Source organism: Pelophylax lessonae, assembly GCF_965119305.1.
Source record: "Pelophylax lessonae genome assembly, chromosome: 8".
NCBI lineage: Eukaryota > Metazoa > Chordata > Amphibia > Anura > Ranidae > Pelophylax > Pelophylax lessonae.
Genome location: NC_138775.1, coordinates 115,872,553 through 115,897,927, shown reverse-complemented (window position 1 = coordinate 115,897,927; position 25,375 = coordinate 115,872,553). Strand labels below are relative to the sequence as shown.

Genomic DNA, 25,375 nt, shown 5'->3' with positions numbered 1-25,375 from the left:
TAGACACTTGAAGACCAAAATACAGTCATTGTGACCCACATAGTTTTGTAGACCATTGGAGACCACATGCAGTTATCTTGTCTAAAACCGGCTTTTTAAGACTCTAAAAGACAAAAATACAGTCATTTTGACTAAAAAATGTTTTCAGACCTTTGGTGACCAAATGCAGTTATTTTGACTAAAAAAGGATTTTTAGACAATTGGAGACCAAAATACAGTCATTGTGACCCAAATAGTTTTTTTTCAGGCCATTGAAGACAAAATGCAGTTATCTTGTCTAAACCGGCTTTTTAAGAATCTAAAAGACAAAAATAGTCATTTTGACTAAAAAAAATTTTTCAGACCTTTGGTGACCAAATGCAGTTATTTTGACTAAAAAAGGCTTTGTATACACCTGGAGACCAAAATACAGTCATTTTGACTGCAAAACTTTTTTCAGGCCATTGGAGACAAAATGCAGTTATCTTGTCTAAACCGGCTTTTTTAAGAATCTAAAAGACAAAAAGTCATTTTGACTAAATTTTTTTTCAGACCTTTGGTGACCAAATGCAGTTATTTTGACTAAAAAAGGCTTTTTAGACAATTGGAGACCAAAATACTGAAAAAATATTTTCAGGCCATTAGAGACCAAATGCAGTTATCTTGTCTAAAACCGGCTTTTTAAGACTAAAAGACAAAAATACAGCCATTTTGACCTAAAATTTGTTTTTTCAGACCTTTGGTGACCAAATGCAGTTATTTTGACTAAAAAAGGCTTTTTATACACCTGGAGACCAAAATACAGTAATTTAATTTTGACCCAACAAAAATTTCAGGCCATTGGAGACAAAATGCAGTTATCTTGTGTAAAACCGGCTTTTTAAGACTCCAAAAGACAAAAATAGTCATTTTGACTAAAAAATGTTTTCAGACCTTTGGTGACCAAATGCAGTTCTTTTGACTAAAAAAGGCTTTTTAGACACTTGAAGACCAAAATACAGTCATTATGACCCAAATAGTTTTTCAGGCCATTGAAGACAAAATGCAGTTATCTTGTCTAATCCGGCTTTTTAAGAATCTAAAATACAAAAATAGTCATTTTGACTAAAGTTTTTTTTCAGACCTTTGGTGACCAGATGCAGTTATTTTGACTAAAAAAGGCTTTTTAGACAATTGGAGACCAAAATACAGTCATTTTGACCCAAATGTTTTTTTTCAGGCCATTGGAGACCAAATGCAGTTATCTTATCTAAAACCGGCTTTTTAAGACTAAAAGACAAAAATACAGCCATTTTGACCAAAAATTTGTTTTTTTCAGACCTTTGGTGACCAAATGCAGTTATTTTGACTAAAAAAGGCTTTTTATACACCTGGAGACCAAAATACAGTAATTTTGACCCAAAAAATTCAGGCCATTGGAGAAAAAACACAGTTATCTTGTGTAAAACCGGCTTTTTAAGACTGTAAAAGACAAAAATAGTCATTTTGACTAAAAAAGGTTTTCAGACCTTTGGTGACCAAATGCAGTTCTTTTGACTAAAAAATATAGAGACCAAAACATTTTTTCAGGCCATTGGAGACAAAATGCAGATTTCTTGTATAAAACCGGCTTTTTTAAGACTAAAAGACAAAAATACAGTCATTTTGACTTAAAAAATTTTTTTCAGACCTTTGGTGACCAAATGCAGTTATTTTGACTAAAAAAGGCTTTTTAGACACTTGAAGACCAAAATACAGTCATTTTGACCCAAATAGTTTTTTCAGGACATTGAAGACAAAATGCAGTTATCTTGTCTAAACCGGCTTTTCTAAGAATCTAAAAGACAAAAATAGTAATTTTGACTAAAAAATGTTTTCAGACCTTTGGTGACCAAATACAGTTATTTTGACTAAAAAAGGCTTTTTATACACCTGGAGACCAGAATACAGTAATTTTGACCCAAAAAATTTCAGGCCATTAGAGACCAAATGCAGTTATCTTGTCTAAAACCAGCGTTTTAAGAATAAAAGACAAAAATACAGCCATTTTGACCTAAAATTTGTTTTTCAGACCTTTGGTGACCAAATACAGTTATTTTGACTAAAAAAGGCTTTTTATACACTTGAAGACCAAAATACAGTCATTGTGACCCACAGTTTTTCAGGCCATTGAAGACAAAATGCAGTTATCTTGTCTAAACCGACTTTTTTAAGAATCTAGAAGACAAAAATAGTCATTTTGACTACATTTTTTTTCAGACCTTTGGTGACCAAATGCAGTTATTTTGACTAAAAAAGGCTTTTTAGACAATTGGAGACCAAAATACTGAAAAAATATTTTCAGGCCATTAGAGACCAACTGCAGTTATCTTGTCTAAAACCGGCTTTTTAAGACTAAAAGACAAACATACAGTCATTTTGACTTAATAAATTTTTTTCAGACCTTTGGTGACCAAATGCAGTTATTTTGACTAAAAAATATAGAGACCAAAATACAGTCATTTTGACCTAAAACATTTTTTCAGGCCATTGGAGACCAAATGCAACTGCATTGTCTAAAACCGGCTTTTTAAGACTCTTAAAGACAAAAATACAGTCATTTTGACTTAAAAAAATTTTTCCAGACCTTTGGTGACCAAATACAGTTTTTTTGACTAAAAAGGCTTTTTAGACACTTGGAGACCAAAATACAGTCATTTTGACTTAAAATTTTTTTTCAGACCTTTGGTGACCAAATGCAGTTATTTTGACTAAAAAATATAGAGACCAAAATACAGTCATTTTGACACAAAACATTTTTTCAGGCCATTGGAGACAAAATGCAGATTTCTTGTCTAAAACTGGCTTTTTAAGACTGTAAAAGACAAAAATACAGTCATTTAGACAAAAAAACTATTTTCAGACCTTTGGTGACCAAATGCAGCTATTTTGACTATAAAAGGCTTTTTTCATACTTGGAGACCAAAACAGAGTCATTTTGACCAAAAAATTAAATTTCAGGCCATTGGAGAGCAAATGCAGTTATCGTGTCTAATTCAAGCGTTTTAAGACTTTAAAAGACAAAAATACAGACATTTTGACTAAAAGTTTTTTCACACCTTTGGTGATCAAATAAAGTTATTTTGACTAAAAAAGGCTTTTTAGACACTTGGAGACCAAAATAGAGTCATTTTGACCAAAAACATTTTTTCAGGCCATTGGTTACCAAATGCAGTTATCGTCTAAAACCGGCTTTTTAAGACTATAAAAGACAAAAATACAGTTATTTTGACTAAATTTTTTTCCAGACCTTTGGTGACCAAATGCAGTTATTTTGACTAAAAAAGGCTTTTTAGACAATTGGAGACCAAAATACAGTCATTTTGACCAAAACCTTTTTTTCAGGCCATTGGAGACCAAATGCAGTTATCTTGTCTAAAACCGGCTTTTTAAGACTAAAAGACAAAAATACAGTCATTTTGACTTAAAAATTTTTTTTCAGACCTTTGGTGACCAAATGCAGTTATTTTGACTAAAAAATATAGAGACCAAAATACAGTCATTTTGACCCAAAACATTTTTTCAGGCCATTGGAGACCAAATGCAACTGCATTGTCTAAAACCGGATTTTTAAGACTCTTAAAGACAAAAATACAGTCATTTTGACTTAAAAAATTTTTCCAGACCTTTGGTGACCAAATACAGTTTTTTTGACTAAAAAGGCTTTTTAGACACTTGGAGACCAAAATACAGTCATTTTACCCAAAAAGTTTTTTCAGGCCATTGGAGACAAACTGCAGTTATCTTGCCTAAAACCGTCTTTATAAGACTCTAAAAAACAAAATTCAGTCATTTTGACTAAAAAATGTTTTCAGACCTTTGGTGAACAAAATGCAGTTCTTTTGACTAAAAAAGGATTTTTAGACACTTGAAGACCAAAATACAGTCATTGTGACCCACATAGTTTTGTAGACCATTGGAGACCACATCCAGTTATCTTGTCTAAAACCGGCTTTTTAAGACTAAAAGACAAAAATACAGTCATTTTGACTTAAAAAATTTTTTCCAGACCTTTGGTGACCAAATACAGTTTTTTTGACTAAAAAGGCTTTTTAGACACTTGGAGACCAAAATACAGTCATTTTGACTTAAAATTTTTTTTCAGACCTTTGGTGACCAAATGCAGTTATTTTGACTAAAAAATATAGAGACCAAAATACAGTCATTTTGACACAAAACATTTTTTCAGGCCATTGGAGACAAAATGCAGATTTCTTGTCTAAAACTGGCTTTTTAAGACTGTAAAAGACAAAAATACAGTCATTTAGACAAAAAAACAATTTTCAGACCTTTGGTGACCAAATGCAGCTATTTTGACTATAAAAGGCTTTTTTCATACTTGGAGACCAAAACAGAGTCATTTTGACCAAAAAATTAAATTTCAGGCCATTGGAGAGCAAATGCAGTTATCGTGTCTAATTCAAGCGTTTTAAAACTTTAAAAGACAAAAATACAGTCATTTTGACTAAAAGTTTTTTCACACCTTTGGTGATCAAATAAAGTTATTTTGACTAAAAAAGGCTTTTAAGACACTTGGAGACCAAAATAGAGTCATTTTGACCAAAAACATTTTTTCAGGCCATTGGTTACCAAATGCAGTTATCGTCTAAAACCGGCTTTTTAAGACTATAAAAGACAAAAATACAGTTATTTTGACTAAATTTTTTTCCAGACCTTTGGTGACCAAATGCAGTTATTTTGACTAAAAAAGGCTTTTTAGACAATTGGAGACCAAAATACAGTCATTTTGACCAAAACCTTTTTTTCAGGCCATTGGAGACCAAATGCAGTTATCTTGTCTAAAACCGGCTTTTTAAGACTAAAAGACAAAAATACAGTCATTTTGACTTAAAAAATTTTTTTCAGACCTTTGGTGACCAAATGCAGTTATTTTGACTAAAAAATATAGAGACCAAAATACAGTCATTTTGACCCAAAACATTTTTTCAGGCCATTGGAGACCAAATGCAACTGCATTGTCTAAAACCGGATTTTTAAGACTCTTAAAGACTAAAATACAGTCATTTTGACTTAAAAAAATTTTCCAGACCTTTGGTGACCAAATACAGTTTTTTTGACTAAAAAGGCTTTTTAGACACTTGGAGACCAAAATACAGTCATTTTACCCAAAAAGTTTTTTCAGGCCATTGGAGACAAACTGCAGTTATCTTGCCTAAAACCGTCTTTATAAGACTCTAAAAAACAAAATTCAGTCATTTTGACTAAAAAATGTTTTCAGACCTTTGGTGAACAAAATGCAGTTCTTTTGACTAAAAAAGGATTTTTAGACACTTGAAGACCAAAATACAGTCATTGTGACCCACATAGTTTTGTAGACCATTGGAGACCACATGCAGTTATCTTGTCTAAAACCGGCTTTTTAAGACTAAAAGACAAAAATACAGTCATTTTGACTTAAAAATTTTTTTCAGACCTTTGGTGACCAAATGCAGTTCTTTTGACTAAAAAAAGGCTTTTTAGACACTTGAAGACCAAAATACAGTCATTGTGACCCACAGTTTTTCAGGCCATTGAAGACAAAATGCAGTTATCTTGTCTAAACCGACTTTTTTAAGAATCTAAAAGACAAAAATAGTCATTTTGACTAAATTTTTTTTCAGACCTTTGGTGACCAAATGCAGTTATTTTGACTAAAAAAAGGCTTTTTAGACACTTGGAGACCAAAATAGTCATTTTCACCAAAAACATTTTTTCAGGCCTTTGGTTACCAAATGCAGTTATCTTGTCTAAAACCGGCGTTTTAAGACTCTAAAAGACGAAAATACAGTCATTTTGACTAAAAAAATTCTCAGACCTTTGGTGACCAAATGCAGTTATTTTGACTAAAAAAGGCTTTTTAGACACTTGGAGACCAAAATAGAGTCATTTAGACCAAAATAGAGTCATTTTGACCAAAAAAACTCAGTATGTCATCTACGTCAATGTATGGTTAAGATACATTGACAATGTGTTTATTGTATGGTCCGGTTCTCCGGAGACCTTGACTGAGTTTATTGAGCGTCTCAATGTGAACAATTTCAATCTGAAATTCACGTTTTCATTTCACCCTTGTGAAGTCAATTTTTTAGATCTAACCATTATGAAGGATTCCGAGGGCCAGGTAACCACCAACCTATTTTGCAAACCAACGGCAGGCAATACGATCTTACACGCCTCTAGCGCACACCCACCAGCTTTACTGCGGAGCATACCTTACGCCCAGTATATCAGGCTGAGACTCAACTGTACATCCAATACTGATTTAGTTAAACAAGCTGTTTTTTTGTGAGACCGTCTCCTCCAGAGAGGCTACACTAAGAGCACTTTACGTAAGGCGTATAACCAAGCTCGCTTTAAGAGTAGAACCGATCTTCTCTATAAACCTAATCTTATTCCATCCAAACCGACGGTTAGACTCAGCACCCAGTTCTCCAGCCATCAGGGCCTTTTGAGAAATATATTAAACCGGCATTGGCATATGCTTTACGAGGATCCCATCATTCGTAAACATATAAGCAGTGCCCCACAAGTAACGTTTAAGCGGACGAGATCTCTGCATGACCGGTTAACAACCAGTTTTTACCAACCTAATAAATCCCCTCTCCCGAGATCTCGTGGCACATATAGATGTCACCAATGTGCGTTTTGTCCCTGGGTGGCGGAGGGCAAAAAATTCCATCTTCCTAATGGTGAGATCTTGTCTCCCACCTTTAGAGCTGACTGCAGCACTCAAGGGGTTATATACCTGATGTATTGTGACTGCTGGGTTTTTTACGTGGGGAAGACGATACGTCAATTTAGGCGTCTAATTAACGACCACGTCTATTACTCCTCTAAGGGTAAAATGATTACCCCAGTCACAAGGCATCTAGACTTGTATCATAGGTTCAACACAAAGTGTGCCCATTTTTTCATACTTGAAGTCATTCCTCAAGACACTCGCGGGGGGGACTGAAATAGGCACATTCTACAGAGGGAATCCCTCTGGATTATACGCCTTAATGCTAACAGTCGACCTGGCCTCAATGAGGCTCAATCCTTTAAATCATTTTTATAGGAGCCCCATTGGGGACTTAGGTGTCAGATCAAAAAAGGTAATAATGCGTGGACACCAAAGTGTAGGGCTTCCCCTCTGGGATACTCTCTTTTCTCCCTTCTCCTCCCCCCTCCCCCCTTTCCTCTTAATTTGCTCTTTTCTTCCTATTTCTCGATTTTCCTTTATGTCAACTCTGATTCAGACACTCCATCCTTCTTGAACTGCCTGTATATTGTGCTTGTAATAATCCATGTATAATGTATGACTTTGTTGTCTGCTTACTTTCAAATCTAGTTTTGCTATTATTGATGAACGGTCTGGCACATTATGTCTGGCCTTGGTGCAGCTCTGATGTGCCTCACTGCTCATCTACACCTATTCCCCGAGTACCCTCTGTGACTTTTTACTATGGGCTGAGTGTATACACCATATGGCTGACCCCACACGGTGGCGCTGTTGTGCTTCGACCCTTTGGCTGAGCATTGTTTCTGGGGACCGCTGTGCGGCCAGGTAGCCACATACGGCGCCTCCACCTCTGGATGGCGCTGTGTGCCCATCGGAGCACCCTTCGGTGTTCCTCCTGGGCTCCTCCTCTTCCACGTCTCACTGTCCGGGCGGTTCCTATCCCCTTGTGCGCCCGTGTTCGGCGCATGCGTGGAAGTGACGGCCGGGGTGAGTTTGACGTCACCTCCGGTGACTCACTACCCGGGAACGGTGGCCTTTAAAAGGGGCACTTCCTATGCCCATTTTATGGTGGTTTATCCCCATCCGGGGGAGTCAATCTGCTGACCTGTGAGCCTGATTTTCTGATGACACCTGCATGGTAAATATATCTATGTTCTCTGTTTGCCATTGGCAGCCTTTTTTTCTCTGTACCTGCCTAAATTACTAGCCGATACTAATATACCACCCACTGATAGTTTGTTTTTATCAGAGGGATCTGTTACATATCGGACTGAGCCATACATTTCTGGCTTTCTGCTCTGTATTGGTAAGTGCTTATTTAATGGCTGCACTGGCTGGCTCACACCTATGTCCTCTATCAACTCACAAGGTGTTACCTTTCATGCTATTAATTTCCTTCCTTGGTGTGGGATATTGGGCCTTGTACTGGTTCTTCTTCTTTTTATGTCTGAGGGCTTTGGTACCACTTACATGCCCCTGTAGGGCATACATTCCCCTCTGGGCTTTCCTGCATGCCTTTTACGCTTATACTTTCCCAAGAGGTGCCCCTGTCCGGCCTTTATTACCTGTAACCATCATTATTACACTTATTCTTTGCTACTGCTCTTTCTACCTTAGGTTACCGCCGTTTGGTCCCTGTTCTCATTAAGACAAGCATCTTGCCTAACCTGTCTACAGTGACATCAGTTATCAGACTCACTTCAGCAGAATATCCCCGTATTTGCTGTATATTTTTTTATCTCTCCTTTGTCTAAATTCTGGCTATTGTGATCACACATCCGCCTTTATAGGGGTAGGTATAACTTTATACATGATTTTTACTATGTTTTATCATATATATGCTTTTCCGTTCCCCACATCGGCCCCTGTATGCTCTTATGTCGCATTGTTGCATTCTTAGTCACCAGTTACTCTCTGGGTCCCTTTGGTGATAAACATCTCCCACTCTCCCCTCTCTCCCCCTTATTTTTGCCATTTTATTATACTTTGGTTTGTTTTGACTGAGTGTTTATGTCATCATTATCATTTTGTTTTAATTTTTGCCGAACTTTGAATATTTTGTGTTCTGTATGAAATATAATTGTTATTAAATCTACCCAAAAGATTTAGATTTGCGATAATTGCAGATATATGCTTTGTTATTAACAATGGTTCATTTTGCCACACAGAACTTGTATACCAGTAGCTCCGGAAGAAGCTTGAATTTTTAAGCGAAACATGTAGGGCATCTGGCTACATGAACCTCCCCTTACGTTTAGAGTTGTATTAACTACACTCTAGAGGACGTTCTACGTTATCCTTGACATCGTCCTCGAGTCATGTAGGATGTAACGTATAGTATCCTCATATCACCACTCTTCATGTGTCATGCAATTATTGTAAACCATTTTGTATGTCTATGCCTTATTGATAAGGAATATTTTGTTGTGTTTTTCTTTCTCTTTTATGTATTTTGTTAAACCACCATCCCCCTGTGATAGGGGGTTTCCTTCCCTTGATTTTATGTCAATCAATAAAAAAGTTTTTTACTCTATTCCAATTGTGCCTAGAAAGTCCATTCCATTTTTTCCAATTTTCGATAACTATTAGGATGTGGCACACTGTCCCTTTACCTTGTTGCGCTCCTATTTTGCTGCTATAGTGTTGGCGCAATAGACCTGTTTAACCAGAAAGTGCACTGTAGGCAAGTGGTTAAGGGGACAGGCCACCCGCAGCAGCTGGGCTTTTTGGCCAAGGTGAATGTCAGAAGAATCTTCATCCCTGCCCCATACCCCGCAACAGCTGGGGCTTATTGGAGAACTCAAGACCCGAATGGTCGAGACATCCATCTCCTGGGATACATCTTCAGGTAGGATACAGGTAATCCATTAGGACGACAAAAAAGGAACACGTGTGCCGAACAGGTGCAAAGATTTATGGGAGTGATGTCCTATGGGTAGGGTTGGAGACGGGGCCAAACCCAATACGTATGCTGCCATGGAGTCTGTCAGGAAATATATATTTTGGCGGTGTAAAATAGGCTTGGTGGATCAGGATGACCACTTTTTTTTAACTAAAATACACTGATGCACTATTTGATATCTGAAATGCAATATATGGTTTAGTGCATTGTATACACAAGTGCTCTGTTGTGCATTGTATACACAAGTGCTCTGTGGCACCACAGATCTCAGGCTAGTGATGTGCGGCAGTTTTTGACTCCAGCTTACAAAGAGGCTGGGTCACATGCTGCACTCAGCCAATCACAGCCATGCCATTAGTAGGCATGGCTGTGATGGCTTCTTAGGGCAAGAAGTAAAACGCTTGCTGATTGACTGCTGCGCAGCCCTTCAGAAAACCTGAAGAAATCGAACAACGGACCCGAACCCAAACGTTTTTGAAAATGTTCGGGTTTGGGTCTGTGTCCCTAACACTCCGAAATTAGGTACGAACCCGAACTATACAGTTCGGGTTCGCTCAACTCTAATTACAACTCATCTGTGTGATCTGTCATCCCATGTGTGAGAGTGCTAAAGATGCTTCTTCAAGAGGATGAAGGACCCAACACACGTGGCACTAAAACAGGTAGGAAAGCCATGAGGGATAGCCTCGCCAAACGTTTTGAGAAGCATGAGGAGAATAAAAATGTTGTGCTTGCATGTCTTTTGGATCCTTGATACAAGAACCATCCTTTCTATTCTGATGATGAATTGGCAAAGGCAAAACAAACAATGGCTGACAGAAGATCTTTAACAGGAGGTTCCTGCCAAAAAGTAAAGTCAAGAAGAGCAGGTTTCTAATGTGGAAGAGCAGGATTAGGGATGCACCGAAATGAAATTCTTGGCCGAAGCCGAATAATAATGAAATGCTTGGCCGAAGGCCGAATACCGAACGCGGTGTTTCGCATTTTTTCCATTTATTTTGCCAATTTTTTTCACCATTACAATAATTAAATGGTAAAAATTTGCTTTTTACTATTTTGTGTTGCTTTTCAGATAAATAAATCAAATAACAAAAATACAATTTCAAAATATTTATTTAACACTGAACATTTTTGAACATTCCAGCAAATATTAAAGCACAATATAACTTGAAATAAATAAATTAGTAAAAAAAAAAAAAAATTTCTGCCATCTTTGAAGCCCTTTTCTTGAATAGCCTACGTTAGGCCTATAACTGACTGCTGAAAGAATGTAACTCTGTATGTCTACAACAACAAATGTGCATTGAATAGTGCAAAAACTGTGGATGAACCCAAAACAAATGAATAACTGTCCTAGACATAAGCCTACTTAGCCTACTTCTTCAGGAAAAGTGGCAGGTTCTTCTTTATGAAAAGTAGTTTCTCTGCTTTCTCACATGAAAGTCGGTTCCTCTTCTCATCGATGACATGAGATGCAGCACTAAACAGTCTCTCACTGTCAGTGCTTGTGCATGGAGCAGACAAGTACCTGCAGAAATCAGAATAGTTGAAAATTTTATTGCAGTTTTCTGACAGTTGCTCATTTCAAAACGAACAATGTCTCCCATACAAGTAGCCTACCTGCGTGCCATCTTCGCCAAGTCGGGAAAGCGGCCTTGATTGGTCCTCCAAAATTCGAGAGGGTTATTGCTCCTGGGGATGGGGACTTCTGAGAGATACCCATCTAACTGTTGAGCGGTCGAGCTTGTCCTCTGTCTTGCAAATGGGTTATTCTCTTGGAGGATCTCATCGAACAGGTCAGACAGCGAGACTGTGCGCGGCTCATCTGTAGTACGAGCCTGTTTACTCTCTGCGCTGTTTTCATCTCCTGCACTGTGCATCACCTGACCGTCTCCATCACCTAGCGGCTTTCCCAAATCCAACTCGGCCTGGATCATTTCTCGTGTGCGCATCTTTTTCCCCACATCCAAGTAATGATCTTTATATCGTGGATCAAGCACAGTCGCGATGCAGTACAGGGGTTCTGAGTCCGCCTGACAGCTGTGCTGACAGCTTCTAAGAGCGCACTTTTAGTTGTTTTCACTCCGTGGTCTGTTTCAGCCTCTTTGTTTAAAAGACGCTTTAATTCCGCAAGTAAGGGTATGACGTCTGCCACAGATGCATCAGATGAGCTTATCTCTTTTGTTATCTGCTCAAAGGGGGCGAGAAGAGAGAGAACATTCTCGATTAACACCCACTGGTGTGCGGTGAATGTCGCGGGCAGGTCATGATCTGCTATGTATGTAGCCAAGACTCGCTTTTGCGCAAAAAGGCTTTCCAGCATATAATATGTACTGTTCCACCTTGTGCTCACATCTTGTTGGAAACGTTTTTGTGGCATTCCGAACTGTTCTTGGATAGATTGTAGGCGCGCATAGGCAAGCGGTGAATGTTTAAAATGGCCAACAATTTTCCTGCCTATCGCTATCACATCTGCTATACTGCGCTGACTCAACAATCCCTCGTTGACCGCCAGTTGAATTGTGTGTGCCATACACCGTATGCCTTTCAGATTGCTATCTTCCATGGCTTTAGCCATATTTCTTGCGTTGTCACTGACTACCGCATGCACTTTAGATCGGTCGATACGCCAAGTGTCAAACATGTTGGCGAATGCCTCGGATATGGCTACAGCTGTATGGGACCCTCTAAACTCTTGTGAGTGAAGCACAATCGTTTGTAGCTTGAAATCTGTGTCGATCCACTGTGCAGTTAAACTCAGCATACTAGTGGGGCTCATATCCGAGCTCCAAATATCAGTCGTGAAGCTGAGGGCTGCAATATCTGTGGCCAAAAGCTCATGGACGTTAGTTGAAACGACGTTATACATCTCAGGTAAGCACACGTCTGAGAAATGCCGTCTACTAGGGGTGGTGTAACGGGGCTCAATATGGTCTATAAGCCTGCGAAATCCAACATCCTCTACAACAGAGAATGGTTGATCATCCAATGCGATGAATTCCATTATCCTTGTAGTAATACCTTTAGCTTTGGCACTGTCATTGGCAAACTTTTTTGCCTTTTCTAAGAAGTCAGCCACAGATGGAGTGGGTGTCCTAGGACTGGGAGCTACTTTTCTTTTCGCTGCTGCTGTTGCCGTAGCCGCCGCCATGTCTTTCTCGTACTCTGCATGATGTTCGGGGTGTCTTGATTTTAAGTGATAAATTAAACTTGAAGTGCTGTACGTTTTTGCAGATGCACCCCCTCTGGACAATTCAGCAGAACAATGTCTGCAAACGGCCGTTTTTGCCTCTTTCTCTGACACTTTAAAGTGCTTCCACACTGCTGACATGTTTGCTGCATAAAGCGCGCGCCTCTCACTCTACGCGGGTTATTTGATTGCGTCCAGGGGTCAAGTCCTGGGAAATAAAGTGTGGGAAACTCACCCAAGATTACCACACCCAACCTCAAAAATAAAAAAAGTGTGTGTTCATGTATACCGTATATACCTCTCTGTCTCTCATGTCTCTCTCTCTCTCTCATGTCTCTCTCCTCTCGTGTCTCTCTCTCTTGTCCTGGTATGTCTCTCTCTTGTCCTCTCATGTCTCTCTCTCTCTTGTCCTCTCACTCTCTCTCTCTTGTCCTCTCACTCTCTCTCTCTCTTGTCCTCTCACTCTCTCTCTCTTGTCCTCTCTCTCTCTCTCTCTTGTCCTCTCATGTCTCTCTCTCTTGTCCTCTCATGTCTCTCTCTCTTGTCCTCTCACTCTCTTGTCCTCTCACTCTCTCTCTTGTCCTCTCACGTCTCTCTCTTGTCCTCTCACTCTCTCTCTTGTCCTCTCGTGTCTCTCTCTCTTGTCCTCTCGTGTCTCTCTCTCTTGTCCTCTCGTGTCTCTCTCTCTTGTCCTCTCACTCTCTTGTCCTCTCATGTCTCTCTCTCTCTCTTGTCCTCTCATGTCTCTCTCTCTCTTGTCCTCTCACTCTCTCTTTCTTGTCCTCTCATGTCTCTCTCTCTCTTGTCCTCTCATGTCTCTCTCTCTCTTGTCCTCTCTCTCTCTCTCTTGCCCCTTAACATAAAATGTGTCCATCAGCGTGACCCTTAGCATAAAATTTTCCCATCAGTGTGACCCTTAACATAAAATAAGGGGCACGCTGATGGGCACATTTTATGTTAGGGGCACTCTGATGGGCACATTTTATGTTAGGGGGCACGCTGATGGGCACATTTTATGTTAGGGGGCACGCTGATGGGCACATTTTATGTTAGGGGGCACTCTGATGGGCAAAACAAAACATTTAAATCAGCGTTGCTCTTAACATAAAATATGCCCATTAGCGTGCCCCTTAACATAAAATATGCCCATCAGAGTGCCCCTTAACATAAAATATGCTCATCAGCATGTCCCTTAGCATAAAATAAGGGGCACGCTGATGGCCACATTTTATGTCAAGGGAGCACTCTGTTGGGCACATTTTTTTTCTTTTTTTTTAAGGGGCACTTTATAGGGCACTCTAATGAGCATGGCAACATATGGCAAAATATGCCAGTCTGCACACTAATGCTTGTGCAGCTACCGTATTCTCCCCCAAATGTGCTCCACATACCTGAACTGCAGCCAGGTCGGAGCCAAAAGCCGCGAACAGGGGGGCGGGGCGTGCACATAGTGTCACGTCCTAGCTCGCTGGACCGAGTGTGAAGGAGCCGCGGTCAGGAGCAGGGGGCAGGACGCGCGCGTCACGTCACACCCCCTACTCGCGGCCGGACAGGACACCGGCGGCGTGTGAGCAGGGAGCCGCAGTGAGGAAGGGGACTGAAGGACTCCTAGGTAGCGGGCTCGCGGTCCGGGCGGAAGCATCGCGCGGGCCGCCATTTAGTGACCACCGCTGACATTGTTCGGCACAAATTTATTCAGCCTTTTTACTTATTCGGCCGAACACTGAAAGTGCGTTTTTTGCTATTTTCGGCCGAATAATGTTCGGTTGCCGAACATTCGGTGCATCCCTAAGCAGGATGTTTTTAAAAGAGAAAAATGTCCAAAAAGACAACAGACAGAAGAGAAACCTCATCGTGGTCAAATAGATGACATGTTCAGTGTTTTAATGGGTCCTTATGCGGAGGATTCTCCTGAATCTGCAATGAGTCTGGATGATGAGCTTCAACTCTATTTGAAGGAACCAGTAATTGACAGAAGAAGTGGTGATCCTCTTCAGCAGTGGAAAGAAAATGAGGCAGGCTACAAAAGACTTGCTTCTCATGCTAGAAGATACCTTTCTGCTCCTCCTTCCTCGGTACCAAGTGAGCCTGTTTTTAGTGAAGTGACAACAATTTATGAGAAAAAAAGAAGCCGTTTAACTGGTGAACATGCTAAAATGTTATGCTTTCTGCACTATAATATTGTTCTACTTAACTGGGAGTATTGAAAGTGTAGTAGTATAGTGCTAGTCCACTCCATTCCACTGTCTGGCTTTTTTTTTTTAAATCATTGCAGTGAGTGCACTACTGCAGCAGTAGTCCACTGACTCCTCCAATCCACTGTCTAGCTGTTTGTTGTTGTCTAGCTTTTTTTTCTAGCAGTTAAATTTGCACTGACTGCAGTAGTGAAAATCATTGCAGTGATTGCGCTACTGCAGCAGTAGTCCACTGACTCCTCCAATCCACTGTCTAGCTGTTTGTTGTTGTCTAGGTTTTTTTCTAGCAGTTTAATTTGCACTGACTGCAGTGTTAAAAATGTTAATAAACAAACAGTAACATGTTCAGTAACAGATTTGTGTCGAAAATAGTTTTTATTTTACAAAATTTTAAATGTTCAAAATATCGGCCCATATCGGCCGATACCGATATGCAATGGCCAAAATATCGGTATTGGTATCGGCAACGAAAAACCAATATTGGTCGATCACTACTAGATACCGTTCTAAAGGATATGCTAGTATCCCTAAGGAGCTCCTTGCAATCAGATATGATGTCATTTGTACATAGATTTGGCTTACAATTACAATGTTTCTTCTATAGTAGAACACATAGAAACAAAGATGGGAGAATATGTGTCCACTATAAATGATCTGGTAGATGCCAATGACAGTCATGAAGAAGATATGGAGAAGATAAAGGCCAAACTAGCACACATGGAGGATAGCTCTAGAAGGAACAATGTCAAAATCAGGGGGATCCCTGAAACTGTTCAGCAGCATGAGCTTCGGCAATATGCAGCTCAACTATTTGACTCACTTATGCCAGCCCTGTCTGCAATGGATATCACAGTGGATAGAATTCACAGTCTACCCTAACCCTCTTACCTTTCTGCTAGTGTACCCAGAAATGTTATTTTAAGGCTTAATTTCTTCCATGTCAAGGAGAGATTGATGGTGTTATCGCGACGCAAGGAACAGGTCCCCGCTCCCTACTCAGAGCTACAATTCTTTGCTGATTTGTCACAATACACACTCCAAAAACACAAAAAGGTCAACACTATATCTAAAACGCTAAGGAATCATAAAATGACCTATAAATGGGGATTCCTAACAAAACTGACCAAGAATGGTACAGACCACATAGTGGACTCTGTGGATAAGGGAATGGCTCTTTTAAAGATGTAGGGTATAATCCCTGGGACCCTTACTCACCCTAACAAACCGAGAAGCCCACATGCAGTAGATTCTGGATGGCGTACAGTAACAGCCAAAAATGCTCGCTCTCACATGTAGACATCCAGCGGGTATGAATAGTCCCTGCTTAGGAGGATTTCCTCTAATCCGAACCTTGGTTCTTCCTCCCCCCCCTCCCCAACTACACCTATCAGTGACAATGCATCGCACCCAATATAACCCCATTATAGCCCGGTAACTTGCCGTGGTTGAAGGTTATATATGTTGCGTTAACCTTTGTTTACTTTTGTCTACAGTCAGAAGTTTTTCTTTTTGCTTTTCTGCACTTGGATGCAGCAGAACATCATTGTCGCCAGACTGTGAATTGGGTCCACAAACAGACTTCATCTCTGAGGAGCACCCCAAGCTGACCGCAGTGAGTGATACTAACGCACCATACACTGAGCACCTTCACTTCTTCAATCCAAAATGGCAGTTGAAAAAAGGAAACCGCCTTCTCTGCTCCTAGCTTTGGATGCAGAGAAGGTGTTTGACAGGATTCATTGGGTATCCCTGGCGCAAGTACTCTCCAAATTTGGCTTTACATGTTCAATATACTGGGCCATTATGGCATTGTATTCTAAACCCTCAGCCCAAGTATATATAGCTGGTACCATGTCCACATCGTTTGAGATTTCCAATGGGATGCGTCAGGGGTGTCCTCTTCCACCACTAATTTTTAACTTGCTGATGGAACCTTTGGCAACGTATCTACGACCCCATCCCCTAGTGATCAATAATACAAACCATGTTATCAGGCTATTTGCGGATGATATCATACTGATACTTACTAAGATCAAGTCCACCCTGGCTTTGGTTCATAAGGCGTTGGACAGATTTAATGGTGTTTCATATTATAAAGTTAATGCAACACAAACCTACTTTCTCAATCTGGGTATCCCAAATATCACCAAACAGCGGTTAGAACAATAATTCCCATACAAATGGAAGGAGACTGGAATTGGCTATTTGGGTATTACTTTACCCTCTACAACCAAAGCCCTATTTATAGCAAACTTTATAACATTTAGGGATACCTTTGGGTCTAGATTAGACAACTTAGCCAAGGTAGAACTAAGATGAAAAAAAGCCTCATACCTATCTCCAAAAATAATCAAATAGTACAAAGACTTTTTTTCACTATTTGATTATTTTTGGAGATAGGTATGAGGCTTTTTTTCATCTTAGTTTATGTGACTTCCCTTGTGTGATATATGTCATTTGTTTTTATGTAGGCCTGGACTGTGACATCTATTGTTAATTACTGTTCTTGTTCCTCTGTTCATACTTTATCCATATCCACTTTCTGGTTTCATTTATAGAATGGAATATTTATTATTTTCTTATCTGTGTTTATTCAGAGTTGATCCCACCATTAATCAGTTTGTGACTCAAGCCCTCCATTTACATAAATATCTAGCAGTTGTTATGTGGGTGGATTAATGTATAATGATCGTCGTGTATCAACTTTCATGGTTACTTATTATCATGAGTCCTGGTTTCCATTACAGAAGGCTGGGGTAATATACTATATGTCTCCTGTTGGATTTCCGGTTTCTGTCTCTGAAAATGATGTGTGATATACAGCTTACAATTGTGTAAAGGTTTGGCTCCTCCCGGATGTTTTCCGAGCCGCATGTGTTATGTTCCGGCCGCACCGCTTCTGATTCTCGTTTCCGGAAGTGACGCTTGTGGTAAGGTTGGTTCCAGGTTGATATTGAAGCTTGAGCTGCACGCCGCCGCCATCTCGGATGACGCGGTGGTGTGTATTCAGGTGGGATCAATTCCTGAATATTTTACCCTCTATATATACACTGGTTATGATTATTTTACTTGGCAACTTCCTATGATTATGTCAACTGTGATAAAACACGTCAGAAACATTATAATTACCATCTGATTGCATTCCTTGTGCTGTTTCATGGATGTTTGTAAGTGTGCTTCTTCATTTTAATAACATTTTTTGAAGCGGTTTTACACTATGTTCGTGTTGTCTGGCTTATCCCTATACATGTACATCTGAGTGGGAGATCCGGGCATCCTCATTTAAGACTCCACGGCCACCCATTTGAACATCCGGTGATCCAGTTACATTTGGGGATATCTATGATCATTATCCAGTCTGTATGACCCATTTGCTATATGGTAACTTGGGTCCATACCCTCTGGTGAGCGCATTCATTTTTATTCTGCTGGAGTGGGGATCTATCTACAATCTACTATCACCTTTATGAATTTGGATGCTTCACCTTCCCTTGAGACTCACGTTATATGAACTTTAATCCATATATATTGCATTCATCTGCTTTCAACATATAGACAGAGGCCGTTTTGAATATATGTTAGCGGGTGGGAGACTGTCTGGAGTTCCGTGGCCGGTTGGCCACATAACCTGCGTTACCGCAGGTTGGACATGCCTGATCTAGATCCTCTCCTTAACCGATTAAAAAACAATCTGAAATTGGGGGCTAACCTCACATTCAACATACTGGGTAGAATCAATATTTTTTAAAATGATCTTCTTGCCACGTTTTCTTTATGTTCTGAGTAACTCTCCAGTGTATATTCCTAAACACAGATTTTGTGAGATTGATTCTATCCTTACATCTTTTATATGGGTGGGTAAGTCAGTTAGAATTGCCAAGAATACACTCCAGCTACAGGTTTGGGAAGGCGGCCTAGCAGCACCTAATCTCCATAAATACTACATTGCTTCCCAGTTGGCTCATGCTCATTGGTGGTTTTACCTGGAACAGAATAATGCAGCCGTTGCTTTGGAGGCAACAATTCTCACATCCTATGAATCTCATTCATCGTCAATCCACTCGGGGTAGAGACAGTACAAGCATCTTCTCCATGACACTACAGATCTTTAAAGCATCAAATCTGCTGTGGTCAAATACTACTCCGTCCCACTCTCCTAATGCCCCCTTATGGCACAACCCGCAGTTGCGAGAATTTTTCCGGCAAACAGATGGGGCACATTGGTCCAGGCGGAGAGTAAAGCTAATATCCCATTTATTTACCACAGAGACGTTTCACTCATTCACAGAGTTCAAGACAGAATATGGCTTCCCCCAAACTGCATACTTTAGATATCTTCAACTGCGACCTACAGCTGAAACTCAATTTAGCTTGCGTAATATCTCTATACAGCCCTCTCCTTTAGAGCATCTTCAATACTACACTCCAAAACTGACAGACTCAATCTCACTGAATCCAAATGGCGTACAGATATACCGGAGCTTATAGAGGAAATATGGCAAGACGTGCTTCCATTGCAAAAATCTACTGTTATTTCCTCCAGGGACAAGGTTATTCAAGCAACATTTTTATATAGAGCATATTACACTCCCTATCTTTTATTTAAGCTGAATAGACTATCATCGGCATTGTGCTCTTGATGCTCCATAGCTGATGGCACTTTTAGCATATAATATGGGAATGCCCACTTGTCATGGCGTTCTGGTAGGAGGTGACGGCACTTATTAGCTCTATTTCCCCGATGCCTAACATATGCAATCCCTTGAGATGCCTTCTAGGGTATATTTATGATAAATTATTATCTAAAAACGTTCAGCTTTTTTTTGTTTTGAGGCTAGTGTTATACTATGCTAAGAAATCCATACTTATGCAGTGGAAATCCTCTACTCCTCCTACCGTAGCCTTTTGGCTGACATTGGTCAATCAGGCAATTCCACTATACAAATTAAACGTATAAAGCTAGAGGTTGCCCTCGTAAATTCCATAAAGTTTGGGAACTCTGATCAGGGCTGTCTTTTCCAATGGGTATGCCCGACGGTTGGCCGGGGGCCCCACTTGCCAAGGGGCCCCACACACAGGGTGGTAATTACACTGTCCCCCCCAGGCCAGATTAGTTTACCTGGTGGTCTATGCCCCCCCCCCCCGTTGTCAGCCGGTGGTTCTGAGTCTCCACTGCACACTGGTTGCTAGGAAGGCCAGCCGATTGGCATCTAGCAACCAGTGACGTTCTGAGAGCAGACCCATCATACACAGCGGAGGAGGATCCTCCTTGTCGGTTCATCCTCCTCTCCGCGCCTAGAAGAATGGCTCCACCCACCTCCTCCCTTCATGTGCTGCAGCAGCCGTTGTGTAAGGCAAGGCAGGCTGCTTGCTTGATTTTCTTTTTTTCTCACTCTCTCTCCATCGACTGACTAGCTCTTCCATAAACATGAATTTGTGCTTCATGGGAAAGGAATGCACTGACACTACTGACACAGGCTTAATATATGAGTCACAGCAGCCACTGAAACAGGTTTCCTAAATTTTCTAATTGTTTGTGTAGCCTCATGGCCGGAATACACGATAAGAATATCGGACGAAAATTTCCGTTCAGCGAGCGATCGGCCGATATTCTACTCGTTAATGTCCAGCCATCAATGAGCGATATCGATATTGTGAACAAAAAATACCGTTTGAAAAACCCGAAAAATTCTGTCTCGTTTGCGAAAGAACGATATTCTATACGTTGATGTTGAGGTCGTTCAGTTTAACCTCATCACGCATGCCCGAAAATATTTTCCCGGAAATGTTTGTTGACCCGGAGGCATTGTACAATGTCAAGAAGTTTCGTAAACACTCATGAAAAAAAGCTAAAGAAGTTGCAGCAACACATGCTTTTTTTATCAGGCAGTACTAAGCCTGCTTTGACCGGCAAATGAAGCAACCCCAACAGATCTAAATGACAAAGAAAACTTGTCGCTTAAATAAATGACAATAAAACCAGATATAGCTTTACAAAACTTGGCCAGTAGCAGTTTTATGACATAGTTTGTAAGCTACTTTTTAATACAGCACCTCACTGCATTGTAGGGATGTAACGATATTACCGCTATCGCGGTGTTTTACATGGCCCGACATCGTCGTGGTGGGTGCACGGTCTGGCCGCCGTCTGTGTCTCGTCGGCTCCTGTCTGTCACTCACTCACCTCTATGCTGCAGTGCTGCTTGCTTACTGGCCGAGCCGAGGGGCTGTCAGTTGGTTTGGAGCAGTGTGGGGATGGGCAGGCTTGTGGGGCAGAGGCGGAGCCAGCGCACGAGAGCGGCGGACTCGGCGGAGCAGAGCCAGCTTCCACCAGGCAGGCACCACGGCAAGACAGTGACACCGGACCTCCGGTGAGTAATGTGTAAGAAATTAAATGAAAAAAAAAAAACACTGACGCCACTCATGTACTTTACTACTGGATTGGATTTACACAGAAAGAGAGGATAGTTCTCAGAGTAAGCACATTGAGAAGACACTGACAGTGCTAAGAGAAGAGGTATCATAGTAGGTGCTAGTGAGGACATTAGCATGAGGCCCAAAATGTGGTGTCTTCTTAGAGAGAAGGTAGTGAGTGACTGAGTAATGTATATATTTCAAAGTGATTTTTTATGTGGCTTTGCTTTCACATATTTGCAAACTTATTTCTTCAATACAGTATTAGAGATTTGTTCTAATAGTCCTGCAGGCCTCATTGATGATGATCCCTGCCCTCAGGCTGAATGTTTTCTCACTCTGGGCGTGGGCAACTCTGCAAAGTGAAAGTATAACTACTACTTTAAGGTGGGGCATTCTTCTCACTGACCATCAATGACGTTAGGGGCATTTTTGTCTGACACACAACTGTTGAGGGGGTCACTGAAGGCCCATAAAGGACAGAGAGAAGCCATTACACTCAAGCACTCTTTCAGTGAACTCAGCACATTTTATATTTGCTGCCTGCCTGGTGATGTTGGAGCCGAGACTTGGAGCCACATGCTGTTTCTGCCTAATCCATGAGTGTGGTCAGGCATGGTGGTGATCTGGTGAGCTTTTTGGCCATACCCAACCCCAGCAGTGCCAGCACTGGTGGTGGTGTTATCACTTATCAGACATATGGTGGTCCTATCAGCACGGATCCTCTACAGAGTGTGGTTTAATAGAGACTTTTTGATGACATTGATTTGATTAGACAGCACTTTGTTTGCACTCTCCTTTAGGAGGTTTATCCTTCTATTGCGCTACTAAAGTTCTATAGAAATACCTATGGACATCTATAGTATTTATATATTTTTACATTGGAATTAAATTGGAAGTAGCAGCATATCTTGATTTTATTGTATATTGTACATCCTGCCAGCGCAGAGGATCGCATTTACCTACTGAGAGGTTTTATTCTGTGTTATTTATTTATTTAAGGATTGCACGCTGCACGCTGTCCAGTCCACACAAGCTCACAGTCAGCAAGACAGCATGGCCAACAGCAATACAAGTTGTAAGGATGAAAACAACAACCCCGAATTTGAGATTGTGCCAGCCCCTGCAGCTTTTAAATCAGATGTCTGGAAACATTTTGGTTTCGCCGTGTCAAAAAACGCAAAAGGAGAGAAGGTGGTGGACAAACAATGGACTATGTGCAAGCACTGCCACAGTAAACTGCGATACAACACAGGAAACACAAGCAACATGCGAAGTCATCTGACGACCCATCATCCCGAAAAGTTTGCAGATTCTTCTCTCACAAAAAAAGTCCTGTCCGGCGGTCAAAAAACCCTGAAGGAGGCATTTTCAACAACTATGCCAATGCCACACAACAGCGCAAGGGCTCAAGAAATCATGAGGTACATCGCGGAATACATAGCGTGGGATTTACGTCCCTTTAGTGCAGTAGATGGCAAAGGATTTAAAAGGTTAGTGGCCAAGCTTGCGCTGAAGTATCAAATGCCGTCGCGGGCTCATTTTAGTCAAACTGTGTTCCCTGCTCTTTACCGTGAGACAAAAGAACGTGTCATGTTGAACCTTAAACAGTCTGAGTGCATTGCTATTACCACTGATGGGTGGACTTCCAGAGCGACTCACAGTTACATCACTATTACGGCACATGTTTTGACGAGTGAATGGGAAATGCAGTGTTACGTTTTACAAACTAGACAGCTTAGCGAATCACACACTGGCGTAAACATAGGCGAAGTCCTTAAACCTGCAGTCAAAGAGTGGGGGCTGGACAAAATTGGAACAAGGATCGCTGTTGTTACTGACAACGCAAGCAACATGCGAGTAGCAGTAAAGAAAGCCGAACTGTCCCCTCACATACGGTGCTTTGCGCACACACTAAACCTGGCCTCCCAAGCAGGTTTAAAGATCAACGCAGTGAGCCGCCTCCTCGGTAGAGTCAGACATGTAGCAAGTTTTTTTCACCGCAGTTCTACAGCCACAGCCGTGCTGACCACCAAACAAAAACTACTCAATCTCCCTGTACATAAACTCATTGATGTAGTGACAAGATGGAATAGCTCTCTGGACATGGTGGAGCGCTACCTTGAACAGCAACAAGCTGTTGCTGCAGCCCTACTGAGTGATGGACTGAGACACAAGTCACGTGAAATTGACACTTTGGACACATCTGACATTGCAAATGCAGAGGATCTTGTGAAGATACTTTTACCAATAAAAAAGGCCACAACTGTTCTCTGTGATGAGTTGCAACCAACAATATCTCTCATTTCACCACTAAAACAAATGATTCAAGACAGCATGGCCACAGATAATCATGACTCAAATGTCATTGCTCAGATGAAGGTAGCCATTCTGAAGGATCTTACTGACAGATACCAAGGAGAGGATGAAAAGTTCATGCAGGAGAGCAGTGCTTTGGATCCACGCTTTCGGACCTTGCAACATCTAGGCAGTGGAGAGAGAGAGGACGTCTTTGAAAGAATAAAGTTCAAAGCATCACAGATGGAACAACAGGTAAAAAATGTTAACGCTGTGCCATAGAGAAAATTGAGAGAAATACAATAAAATGTAACAAAATGCTGATATAATGTCTTTTTATCATTTATGAACCAGGACCAAGATGATGTGCTGCCCAGCAGCCCACATCCAGCACCAGCAGATCTGGACGACAGCAGCGCGAGCTATGTGCCTCCTCTTAAGAAGCATGCCCTTGAGGACCTCCTTGGCTCTTCTTTTAGCAGTAATCAAGTCACAGGTGGGATTCAGGCAGAAGTTGACTCTTACTGCAAAGAAGCATTAGTTTCTCTGTCTGCTTGCCCTCTTAAGTGGTGGAGAGACAATGCAGGGAGGTCTTCTGTCTTCATTAGCAAAGACCTACCTGTGTATACCCACTACCTCAGTGCCCAGTGAAAGGGTATTTTCAACAGCAGGGGATATTGTAAATGCCCAGAGGTCTCTTCTTCTCCCTTGCAATGTAGATCTTTTGATTTTTCTAAAGAAAAACTTGAACATTAGCTAAAGGATAGTTCAGTGTTTTTCAGAAGGCTTTTTGCCAGACAGTTTAAGGATTTTTTTACTGTTCTAATCTTTTTTCTAAAGGCTGCCTTTATTTGCCTTGCACATTTCCTGACTTAACTTGATCTTTGTTTGCACTTAAAGGGCATTGCCTAATGTTGTTTACTAGTTTACAATTGTTCTAGCTGCTTCTTAACTTGAACATTGCACAGAAGAATCAGTTATGCAACCAAATATTACTATAATATATTGATGTTCCTGACTACAACTTGCACTTTAAGCAAGCACTATGTGATCAGTGTTTTTGTTTTATGTTGTCATGGATCCATAAATACAAATAATAAATTGCCTGTTGACTGGCAAAAGCAGAATAAATGTCGGTATTTTTTCGCTATTATCATCACAAACACTATCGTGGGCTATTTAATAATACCGTGAGCTTTTCCACAATATCGCAATAAATATCGTACCGCGAGGTCAATATCGAAATTGTATCGTACCGTGAGATTTTGATATCGTTAAATCCCTACTGCATTGCATCTTGCTAATAAAATCAAGCCTAGTGATAGAAAAGCTGCTGCTTAAGCTACTTTTTTTTAACTAAACTGAATCAGACTCAAGAGCTGTTGCTGTTAGTGAGCGAAGATCATTGTACAAAAAAGAACAGATAAAGACAGCTAAAATTTCACTCTGTGCTGCAGTCCTTGGGGCAGTCCATTCAAATCATAATGTTCTGTAACATCAGACAACTCTGTGCTGCGGCACAGAGGGTGGACTTTAGCGCCAATATGCCACACATATCTGTATCAATGACCAAGGTTTCTGTGCCGAGATTGTGCTCACTGCATGCTCCTAGTGCAGTGACTGAGTTGTCATAGACAGCTCCCAGTCTCTAATACTGA

The 25,375-nt window shown here is 40.8% G+C and overlaps 1 protein-coding gene across 1 annotated transcript; it reads left to right on the top strand.

Annotated features, from left to right (window-relative positions):
* Positions 1–16,670: 16,670 nt before the first annotated feature.
* On the top strand, positions 16,671–24,368 carry LOC309562171 (E3 SUMO-protein ligase ZBED1-like; the record flags this gene model as incomplete). The annotated part of the gene is made up of 3 exons (XM_082266293.1): positions 16,671–16,748; positions 22,422–23,972; positions 24,072–24,368. 3 exons carry the CDS (start codon positions 16,671–16,673, stop codon positions 24,366–24,368), a joined length of 1,926 nt encoding a protein of 641 aa, XP_082122419.1.
* Between the last annotated feature and the right edge of the window lie 1,007 nt (positions 24,369–25,375).